At 43.1% G+C, this 11,625-nt stretch overlaps 1 protein-coding gene across 6 annotated transcripts in view; it reads left to right on the top strand.

The window, feature by feature from the left end:
- The first annotated feature begins 919 nt into the window (after positions 1-919).
- Positions 920-11,625, top strand: part of gphna (gephyrin a) — an 87,992-nt gene continuing 77,286 nt past the window's right edge. For 5 of the 6 annotated variants that reach the window (XM_080850639.1, XM_080850637.1, XM_080850636.1 and 2 more), the window contains exon 1: positions 920-1,010. In XM_080850639.1, the coding sequence (XP_080706765.1) occupies positions 947-1,010 (64 nt within the window). In that variant the 5' untranslated portion in view covers positions 920-946. The remainder of the gene's footprint in view (positions 1,011-11,625) is intronic. The other variant, XM_080850640.1, reaches the window with a different exon arrangement.

The following is an 11,625-nucleotide window of genomic DNA, read 5'->3' as shown; positions in this document are numbered from 1 at the left end:
CACAAGGGGCAAACCCCCCTACTCACATAACAGAGGATGTTTGGTGGTAGTTGATCTGAAAACAAATCTAAAATATCGAAATGAATAACAAATCTTTGTGGTTGACAAAAATACTACTCAGCCAGACTGCAACCAACTGCAGAACGACTCTGGAATTATTTCAACCCAGATTTGCCCGGATCAGGCACAGCTAAAGGCAATATCTGTCCACAGTCATATACTGTCTGTAGTACTAGATTAAATGTATATAGTAATAATAATTCATTTAATTTGCAGTGCACTCTACATTCAAACAGAATCCCAGAGTGCTACATATAAACAGACCATAAAAAAAGCATAGTTTAAAGAAAAAAACATATTTTAAAAAAGCCTTTCGGAATAAAAAGGTCTCACACTAGTGTGCTTTAGGTATATTTCACACCAGCACGTGGGCAACAACAAATCATAACATTTCGTAAGCCGTTTGCTGAAATATCAACTTCGTTATCTTAGCAAAAAAAAAGTTTAATTCTAAAAGCTTATTGTAGCCGAAAGCTTAAATAAGCCGATAGGCCTACGTTTTAAACTTTTCTTGGTCAATTTTGAGTTAAATCCCTTGGGCAGACAACCACATACACAAACACACTTTTGTATTAAATATGCACATTCGACAAAATTCATGCCATTTGAGAGTAATCCGTTTTAAATATTATAGTTATAGTGATAGCTTTTGTCCAATGCAACTTACAAAACATTAGAACACTTTTCTTTTTTAAATCAATGGACATCTTATATTACTAATAAGAGCACATTGCTCGGAGGCATGTCAGTAGCCTATGAAAGTGTGAATTTGCTTGCTCACTGTTCGGCTTCTCTAGCCTGGCGCTCTGCTCTCGGTTTTCTCCCTCCCCTCAAGTTCGATGTGCTCTGTGCTCCGATCTCAGTGCGGGAGACGGCATATCTAAACATGGCGTCGGACGGAATGATTTTAACAAACCACGACTACCAAATTCGAGTCGGAATTCTTACGGGTAAGTGCTAAATTTCTCTAAATAGTACTGTAAACTCTTATTTCAACCCCCTTGGCAGTTTACGTCGTTTGTCAGTACTGTGTGTTGTCGCGCTGGTTTGAACTGTCAACCCAGCTGTTTCTCCGACGCGCTGTATGCCTGACAGGCAGCAGGCTTGTACCACAGCCGCGTTCCTCGACTCAATTCAGGCGACGTTGGTACAAACCTCCATGTATTGCATTTTCTTTTAATTTCTTTTAATTTTTTTGGACGGTCCTAATACACCGTCCAGCTGCCTTTGATTCATCTGCGGTCTGTTGCATATTTGATTTCTTCCTGTCAGGCAAACAGTTTTGGATGATGAATAATTCATGCAACATTGTACGCATATCGAACCGCTAACCTTAGTTCGAGTCAGGTGCGGGATTGTGCGTCTCTACACAACGCATGTTACATTTGCAGGTTCATTAGCAGACGGAAGATGCTATTTCTTGGTTGCAAATGCAGTATGAAAATGTCGCCTTGGACCACACGGTGGTTTGAAATTGATCAGTGTGTCATCTGCAGTCGGTTACGCTGTTTCATTTTAGACGTGCTATATCTTGCATGTTTCCTCGTCTCTGAGGTTATTATTTTGGTTGCATGCATGGCCACTAGTGCTGTCTTGTTGGTGCTGTTAGCTGCATATGTGGAGCAGTCAGCCACTGTTTGTTACCTCCAGCTTAGTGCCTCGTTGAGACCGATGCACATAGATAGGCTGCCTTCTGTCGCGTCTGACAGCCTATGAAAATTAGTTATCAATGGTCTTGCCTCTTGATACTGACGGCAAGTCGTGACATGGTTGTATTTTGTTCTGTCTTGGTAGGAATGTTCCCGGTCTGTTCTGTTGGTCTTGAGTTTATCACTATGAAATTGTTATGATTTGGCGGCATACTGTACAGATGCATAACTTCCCGTCGGCTGTCTTTCTTGTCTAGTGGGATTTTATCCTAAATAGAAATATACCTGGGTACCCCCTCCCCCACTATCACATAAGAGACTGAGGCTCACGCTTGCAAAAACAGACAGGCAGACAGACCTCTGTACGCGATTAGATTGCAGGCAGTATGCTGTCCACCGCTTTGAGGTACTGAAACACGCATATCTGCTGCCGTTCGATGCTGCTCGCTCGCTATCACGTGTAGCCTACATAAGTGGTGACTCCCCTAGCTTTGAAACGGAGAGAGAGGTTTGATGGGATTCCCGCGGACACTGAATACAGCCCTTTCATATGAAGACATCAGCTGATGGGCTGTTAGTCACACCAACGAGCCCTCCTCCCTCCCCATCCTTTCCGCGTCCGTTAGATCGGTTAGCAAGGTTCCTCCACCGTGTACTGACATTTCGTGGAAGCAGCTGCTGTCTGCGCGTTCACGTGTGTGTGCGTGTGTTTGAGCGTATGTGTGAGTGTGTGTGTGTTTGTTCGTGGTGCATAGTTGGCGCGAGTAGAAAAGAGGAAGATTAAAAAGAGAGAACGAATGGATAGCGTCATGAAACTGACACAGCGAAATAATTAAACGATTGGGCTACTGAATTTTAGAGGCAACTAGTCACGCACTATAAACGTGTTTTTTTTTTATGCGAATTTGGAATCATTGCCTTGACAGCTGAGCAGCAGCAGCACATGCTTTGCTTCCTCTGGCTTTGGTTTAGGGGGGAAATGTTGGCATTGGTTCTAAGGGGGCATCTTTGATGAATTGTCTTGATAGGTGTGGGCAACCTGGCTGCTGGGCAATCTCTCATTTTGCCCTCTCATGCCCAATACATTGTCCTAAGCATACACCTGAGAGCCACATCTAAATTCTCAATTTTCTTTGTTTTGGTTGTCCATATGACATGTATTGGTAAACCATGGCAATAGACCCAAACCTCTTACGGGAATGAGTGTGTGTGTGTGTGTGTGTGTGTGTGTGTGTGTGTGTGTGTGTGTGTGTGTGTGTGTGTGTGTGTGTGTGTGTGTGTGTGTGTGTGTGTGTGTGTGTGTGTGTGTGTGTGTGTGTGTGTGTGTGTGCAAGCAAACCCTCTGTCCTGTACCAGATCATGACGCCTCCTGTCTGTCAAAACACACCATTTTGCTACTCAAAGTGGCTGGGTATCCACACACAGCAGTAAAGCCTCAGAACTAAACTGCAGACACTCATTCAAATGCTGGTCAGAGCTGTGTGGGTGGAACTCCAAACAGTCAAGCCGGGGAAATACAGACAGAGAAAAGTATGAATTGTCAAATGCAGTGTGAAGCTCCAGCACAATCAGTCTGAGAAAAAAAAGCTGACTCTGCCTTCACGGTTTGGATTGACGAGTTTCACATTTTTTTTTGATACTGTCAGTGTACAGTTATACCATGAGAATGACATGACTAAACAAGCACTTAACTATTAACCTAGGTTAAGGGGTTTTAGAAGTGAGAGCCAGCAATAAAATGTATGCTGGTGGTTCAACCTTACTGTGTGGTTTCAGTCATGACACCATCATTTATTACATCTACAAAAGTTTTCCTGGAGGCCCCACAGGTACATAGTACACATAAATGGGAGGTGCGAAGAAGGGACAGGTCTGCAGTCAGTGCAGTGATTGGTTGAAGTCCTACTGAGACGGTTGTGATTGGCTGGGGCTGGGGAGTGTACCTTAGCAGGCTTAACCCTGTCGATGTGGAAACCTAAAATGGAGGACTTGTTATACATTTGGGAATTCATTTATACTTTAAAACAACAATTTTTAAGAAATGTCATCTTGCCTAATCCTGTGGACAACGGGGAAATGTCACATAAATAGGGTATAGGAGCACCATCAGAGGAACAGCTAGGAGGAGATTCACTGAATTTCTATCAAAAAACAAAAAACAACTGAACAAAAATCGCAAGATTAAGTTGAAATGGTTTCACCCGGATGTGTAGTCTTATCCCAAAGCCATACATGGCCTCATGAGGCTACCTGGTATGTTGCAGAGTCATTCATCAGCATACTATATATGTTGCTTACAAAGACATTGAATATCTGAACACAAATGGTGCTTCCCAATCCCAGGCTCATCTGTACCTCAAGAAGGTCCATGGCATGTTTACACGCTCATTGTTTGTTCATGTATTTCTTCCCAAATAGTTTGCTGTCAGTCCTTCAAAGCAGAAGGCTCACCATCTAGTTGTTTTGGATGGTAGCAAAGACACAAACACCCGTGCCGCCGATCTAAAAAGCCAGGCAAGGTTTGTGTTCCTCTTGGATAACGACAGATTGAGCGTGGTGATGGGTTGATCAGGGCGCCCGTCTCATAAATAGCTGGATGCTGCTGTAGACTTGCGTGTTTGCTCCTCGTGTAGAGGTTCTGGAGACCATCCTAGGCTCAAACGGTTTGTTGAGCCTCTTTTCATATTTTATTTGAAATTGGAGCGCAGCGTATTATTGCAACGATTTCAAATCATACCTTTAACATAAATAAAAATATCTTCAGGCATTAAGGTAACATGAAGGCCTAAGCCATGCGAGGCTCACACACAGGGTGCGTAGATTGGCATTCTCTCTTAAATGAGGCCAAAGGTGTTAGCATCAAGGTGTTAGCATCGTTTGCCAACGTTGTAAATGGCGCTGAGGGAGGTTCAGAAGCTTAGCGGCCTGTGCTCAGGTGTCAGGTGTGCTGTGTGTGTGTGTTTGACGTGTGTGTGTGTTTGTGTGTTTGTGACGTGTGTGTCGGTTAGTTATATTTCCTGATTGACATCTGAGGCCCATTCATATCTGCATCTGGTTTGTTATCATGTTAAGTGGGAGTTCTCGTAATGTGGTTGTGCAAGAGGTGACCCTCTGGCATCATGAATGTCAGGACTTCACGAACGCACGCAGATGTCTCCGTGTTGGAGTTTCAAATGGCTATTGTGACAAATCATGTCGCAAGCTGATACCCAGGGGTGCAGATTAGTGAAAATGTTTTCATTCGAGGGATTAGATTTACATTAATTTACAGACTGTCTTGATGGAACAGCTGCCCTCTCAGTGGTTGACCCGGGTTCGATTCCTGGTTGCTGCAGGATGCCTTTGGAAGTGGCTTGCGATGTACTGTTCTACCTATGCGTTATGCTCCCTGAGCGCTAACATAGAACAAACAGTAAGCCAAACTCCTTTTTTAAGAGCCAGGAAAATTAGCCTTCTTGCTCCTTTTATCAGTCAATCTGACCACTTTAAATGGCTCTATCAGACCTTTTACCTTTTACATAAATACTGAATCAGAGCTGCAGACTGACATTGGCTGATATATTGACCCGTTGATATATTGACCTTACAGATTACTCTATGATTTCCATGCATATCAGAGCATTTTAAACTACCATTAGCAGAAATCGTAAGGGGTTCACTTTGAATTGAATGTATGGTGTGACAAATTAATGTGTTGATGGCCATTTGTGATGTGTTTCGTAAGGAAAGAGTCAGCATTTATATTTCGACTAGGGGTTGCCGGATATGATTTTTTAAAAGGTCAATACAATAATGATAATCTGTGACAAAATAAAGACGATAATCATTATTTTAGGCCAACAGTTTTTTTTTTGGTCAAATGTTTTGAGAACATGCATTCTTTGAATGGACCGCTAATCTCTTCTTTGAATCTATCTGAAGTAAGTTTGAGAAAAAATGCAGAAAGATAAGAAAATGATTTTGAGTGTTTCCATGGGCAAGTTGCATTAAAAATAGTAAGCCTACAGCCCTTCCTACAATATAGGCTACAATACTGACCTCATTTAGCATTTCAGATTATCTGTGAAAGTCACATTTGAGCTGCAGTGTGTGTGAGAGGGCCTGCATGTCCAAATGAGACAGTGTACACGAGAGAGACAGGGCCTTCTAAAAGGAGGCTAATACTGATGTGGGTACATTTCTCTATCCTCTTATTTGGGCTATTCAGCAGATACTTATTACTAGTTTCAGAAGCATTCAATTATTGGAGGAACAATGGCAATCATTGTGTAAGAAATCAAGCAAATTGACACATCATTAAGGCTGCATTTTCAGCATGAAGTTTGAAATCGCAACCCCTAAAGCTAGCCTGTGAGACTGCATGGAGACTCTAGGAGACCCATTAGCTCATAAGTCATTTAAGTGAGAACTGGACAGCTCATACAAACGCAGGGTGCCGTGTGGAAGGACTGCGATAAAGTTTAGTGAAAATACGGTAAAGTGCAAACTGTGTCCTTTTTCAATAACTCCGTTGCCGTGATGATGATGCGGCCAAATGAAGAAACATCAAAGTGGCAAACGGTAATTTTAAGTTTTGCCGTTTACGGTGATAAAGGACAGTAAAGTGTCTATTTCTCTGTAACGTTTGAAAGATCGAAGCGAGAAAAAGCCCCTCAAAAAACACAGATTTGTGCAGATTTTAGTTTTTTCAATTTGCAGTCATCTGCTGTACAGATGTATGGGTAATGGGGCAATATCGAGGCTACATCGATGCTGCCTTCAAAAGCGACCGTTACGGGGGACAGACAGGAAAAGATCAGTCAATCAGTTTTGAACAGTCCTTGATGCCTTGCTGTCATGTTAGACACCCTTCTGAGACAGCATTTTACCGTGTTATGAACAGGTGTGTTCCGAAAACAGGGTGCAAAATGAACTTTTTGGTCTATATTTCAATGGCTGGTAAACTTTAAAAAAAAAAAAAGGATTTATCAATCAGCCAATGTTAACATTAGATGCGTGGAAGTAATTGACCAAATATAATTGTTTTAATTTGAATAATAATATAACCCTGGTGAAATTAAGCGCTCACATGATTGCCAAAACCTCACCGCCATGAGCGATCAAATGGCCACAGAGATGCAAAACCTGTTTTGCACAGTTCATGTCCTGGCTAAAAGAGGAAGGCCCTTCTCTGCCTTTGTGTGGATATGTCAACAAGAACAACAATCACCGCAAGTTGGTTATATTTGGCGTCATTGCAATGTGTTTGTTGCAGCTGTTTGAGTCTTGACTTGCTTTGACTCGACTAATGTGGGTTTCGGAGTTTCAGTGGTTTAATTGATTCAGGACGAGCAGGTCCTGTTTGTTGAGTAACTGCGGCAAATGCTTCAAATATTTGTATATGCATGTTCAGAACAGTTCTTGGTAGCCAGTTTATGTTTTTACATTTCGTTTATGTTTGCTTCCTTTATAGGCTAAGCTACTCTTAGCTTTTTAAAGTCAGTCCTTCTCTAACTTGAAGGTCATGTCCAAGCCTACTGTAGTAGACTTATAATTCAACTATAGCAAGCTTTGACAGGGAGATCAATATTTGTTGTTTTCCATATTCTATGCTATGATAATCTATCCGAAATGTCATCGATTAAGTTTTTCTGTGATCGCATTGCAAGCCTAACCTATGTAATCATATTTAGTTTGTAGGACATAACAGCACAGCATACATGCTAGCAACACCGTTGCCCAAACTATGTTTAGGTGCTGTTGACCAACACACATAATTACATTCTTGCATTTGACCATTGCATCGCTTGCCGTTTGTGGAGGCCTGGTCGGTGCATTGTAAATTCAACGCCCACAGGGAGAGGTGATTTAGAACCCCCATGGCTCTCCATTTATTTTCAGTTTCTTATGTGTTTCATCAACAGTGTTTCCTGTAAGTACTGCATAGTTAAAAGGGTGACACATGTTTTCTTGTTGCTTGTATAGCATTTCAAGGGATAGACTGGATAAAACAATCTTGTAGCGGTTGGGCACTACACAATACAACAAAAACGCCATAGTATTGCATAGCAGATTATAGTAAAATTAACAACAAATATAGCTTTAATAATGTAAAAATTGTAGGGTTCTAGGTATAGGTGTTTGAATGTACCATGCTGTCACTTGTTCGGATAGCAGGAGGTAAGTCATGCCACCACAGAGGTTCCACTAATGTCCCCTCTCTTGCTGCGGACAGAAGGCAAAGACAACAGAAGTTTTTCGGAGGAACATAGTGGTCGAGTTCTTCCTAGTTCTTGATTAGGTGCTTTACACACAATGAAGGGAGCCAATCAACTCATTTTGAACATTAACGGATTCATATTTTAATAGCAGAGTGTGTGTTGTGTGCCTAAGTGTGCCAGAATGCGGACAGAAGGCAAAGACAACAGACGTTTTTCGGAGGAACATAGTGGTCGAGTTCTTCCTAGTTCTTGATTAGGTGCTTTACACACAATAACGGGAGCCAATCAACTCATTTTGAACATTAACGGATTCATATTTTAATAGCAGAGTGTGTGTTGTGTGCCTAAGTGTGCCAGAATGCGGACAGAAAGCAAAGACAACAGACGTTTTTCGGAGGAACATAGTGGTCGAGTTCTTCCTAGTTCTTGATTAGGTGCTTTACACACAATAACGGGAGCCAATCAACTCATTTTGAACATTAACGGATTCATATTTTGATAGCAGAGTGTGTGTTGTGTGCCTAAGCGTGCCATAATGTCAGTAGGTCATTGTTGATAGAGCATCGCTGCCCTACGTCTTGTTTGATGATATTAATTGCTCATCGAACAGGTGGTACGGGATTCAGGGCAGAGTGTGAGTGTCCATGTAATTGCACGGGTTGCAGTATGCATCCGCTGACCGCTGCTGCGGTGCAATCACATGCACATTTTCTTGCGTAAATGCATCTCTAGTGTATAATTTACTCATCAAATTTGCAACCAATTAAAGCCATCATCTAAAGTGAATCGGTAAACAAAATGATCTTGATATTAAGTTGGAGAATTAAGAGAAAAAAAAATGATCCTTCTCTGTTGCTGCTCTCAACATCCCCATTCAAAGACACCAGCATCAAAGGCTTCTTCAGGGCCCTTGCCAGCATGCTTGTGTGTGTGCGTGAGAGTGTGTGTGTGTGTGTGTGTGTGTGTGTGTGTGTGTGTGTTCGAGCCAGTGTGAGTCTTCCCAGCCTGTCAGGGCCTGTCTTAGTGCTGTTCAAAGTGCTGATCACATTCAGCGGCAGCTACGCATTCCTCATACACACACACACACACAGACACACACACACACACACACACACACACACACACACACACACACACACACACACACACACACTCCTCTGTTTCGCTCCTTTTCCTTTTGCAGTGCAGCCGGAGCGCTTGAAAGAACAAATTAAAGTCAGGTACCTGCCTGTCACCATGTTCTCCCTCTGCTTTTGTATCGCCTTGTGATGGTGAAGTAGAGGCCTGTGCCCTAAGAAATACGTATAGCTGGGGAAATGTTTATGCGTGGGTGGATCCGATTAGTGCTGAATGATTAATCGCATTTGCGATTAAATCGCGATATGGTAAAACGCAATTTTCTAACCGCAACGTCCGCGATTACAACGTGGTGTAAAAAAATAAATAATAATCTTTCGATTATTTTCCCAAATCATTCAACCCTATTGCGTATATGTATTTGTGTGTGTGTGTGTGTGTGTGTGTGTGTGTGTGTGTGTGTGTGTGTGTGTGTGTGTGTGTGTGTGTGTGTGTGTGTGTGTGTGTGTGTGTGTGTGTGTGTGTGTGTGTGTGTGTGTGTGTGTGTGTGTGTGTGTGTGTGTGTGTGTGAGGCAGCAAGGACCTAATGCATGTCAGGGTGGATGTGTGTGTGCGCAGGCATGGGGTGGTGTGGGAACTGCATGCATGTAGAAGAGGTAGCCGAACTGGGGCGAATCACACATTGGCATCATTTTCCAACCTATTGCATGTGTACAGCTGCAGCCATCCCGGCTTCAAGTGGGCCACTGTTCCCATGAGGGTCAGGGAGGGGAGGACCTCAGTGTGGTCATCTTGCGTGGAGCTGCTCATTTTGTGTGTGTTTGTGTTTGTCTCTGTGTTAGAATTATGTGTAGTACTTACACCCAACTATCTTTGTATCGTTTGTTAATATCGGAAGGACCCCCTCGAAAATGAGATGGTACATCTCAAAGGGCTAACCTTGAAATAAAGAAAGAAAGAGTGTGATGGTGCTCGGTCTTCACATTGCATTTCTACTTGCATGTTTCCAGCAGGCAGGCTGAACCCCCCCCCCCCCCCCCCCCCAAATTGAGAGCTTTCAAACCGCCCATGTCCTTAGATGTGTGGCGTGTTCCATTAGTCATCTGTGCACTGAGAATTATAGGCAAATATCAGCCTGGGACCACTTGTCCGCCCCGGGTGAAATGGTTATTGACATCTCCTGCGCATTAGTCATGATTCCTTGTTAGCTGGCTCTCTCCTTTATCGCGGCAGTAGCCATCTCGTGAGCTTGCTCTATCTGAGACCACACCAAGGATTTAAGTCATAAATAAATTCTAACTGCTTACAAACAGAATTACTTCAAAGATCCATTGATGAGTGCCTACATACTTTTTTACGCCGTTGGAACTGTGGTTCTAAGTGGTTCCCAGCAGAGTTTGAAGATGGGCCATGATGAGGCTCCTGGATATGGACGGAACAGGTCACATTGGCCGTTCAGGACACATCTCTCTCTTTCTCTCTCGCGCTATCTCTCTTTCTCTCTCTCTCTCCCTCTCTCTCTCTGTCTCGCTCTCTCTCTCTCTTTCTCTCTCTTTCCTTCTTTCTTTCTTTCTTTCTTTCTTTCTTTCTTTCTCTCTCTCTTTCCCTCCCCCCTCTCCCTTTTCCCTCTCTCTCCCCCTCTCACTCTCTCTCTCTCCCTCTCTCCATCTCTCTCTCTCTCTCTCTCTCTCTCCATCTCTCTCTCTCTCTCTCTCCCTCCCTTCCTCCACGATCGCATTTTAAGCAGAAGCCATAAAGCCCTCTCAGGCCACACTGGACACCGTGAGTAATGAGATTACGAGCCTCGCTGCCAGACTTTCAGGAACGGGGGGAGAAAGGCCCTGTCACTGGAAGACGTGGGCCGCTGCCAAGGCGCAGTCCAAGCCTTAAGTCAACAGTTGCGGCTGATATGACTTAATGAAAGATAGTTCCAGGAGTAAGTAGCCGGGCTACGCTCCCGAGATCAATCAAGGCTGTGATCACACAGCGATTATGTACAAAACAACTCGGGGAGGGGGGGGCAATTGAAAATAAGCAAACAGAGAGGTCCCACTGCTCCGGGTTAGTGTGTAACTGCACTTCACTGTGTGTGTGTGTCACTTCCCTGGATAGGTTAAATGCAGAGGTGGATTTCAGAGTGTGTGTGTCTACACTACCTCTGCCATGGAGTGACTTTCACTTCACTTCACTTCACTTCATGTCACAGGCCTTAGCTCGATTGCAATAAAGTACCTGGGAATATGCTGCAAGCACCGTTAGTTATTTGCCTACAGTTCCCAGGATGCTTTGGGATCACATGACACTAAATACTTCCAGTGAATGTATTTAGTCATAGCTGGAGCATTTGCTCAAGATGAGGCTTGTTGCTTATCCTCCCCCTCTGTTCTCTAGCTGTCATGGAGCTATCAGGTACAGTGGGGAAGTTAAGTAGCCTATTTGTCCTCCTGGCGATTTTCAAATACTTATTTGCAGTAACAAATGCAAATCAATTCTTAACTGTTATAAAATGCAGTTTTCTGGATGTTTTTGTTGTTATTCTGTCTCTCACTTTTAAAATAGACCTACCATTACAATCATAGATCACACATTTCTTTGCAAGTGGGCAAACTTGCGAAATCGGCAGGGGTTCAAATACTTAT

Source organism: Sprattus sprattus (assembly GCF_963457725.1).
Source record: "Sprattus sprattus genome assembly, chromosome: 13".
Classification (NCBI taxonomy): domain Eukaryota; kingdom Metazoa; phylum Chordata; class Actinopteri; order Clupeiformes; family Clupeidae; genus Sprattus; species Sprattus sprattus.
This window is presented reverse-complemented; position numbering and strand designations above follow the sequence as displayed.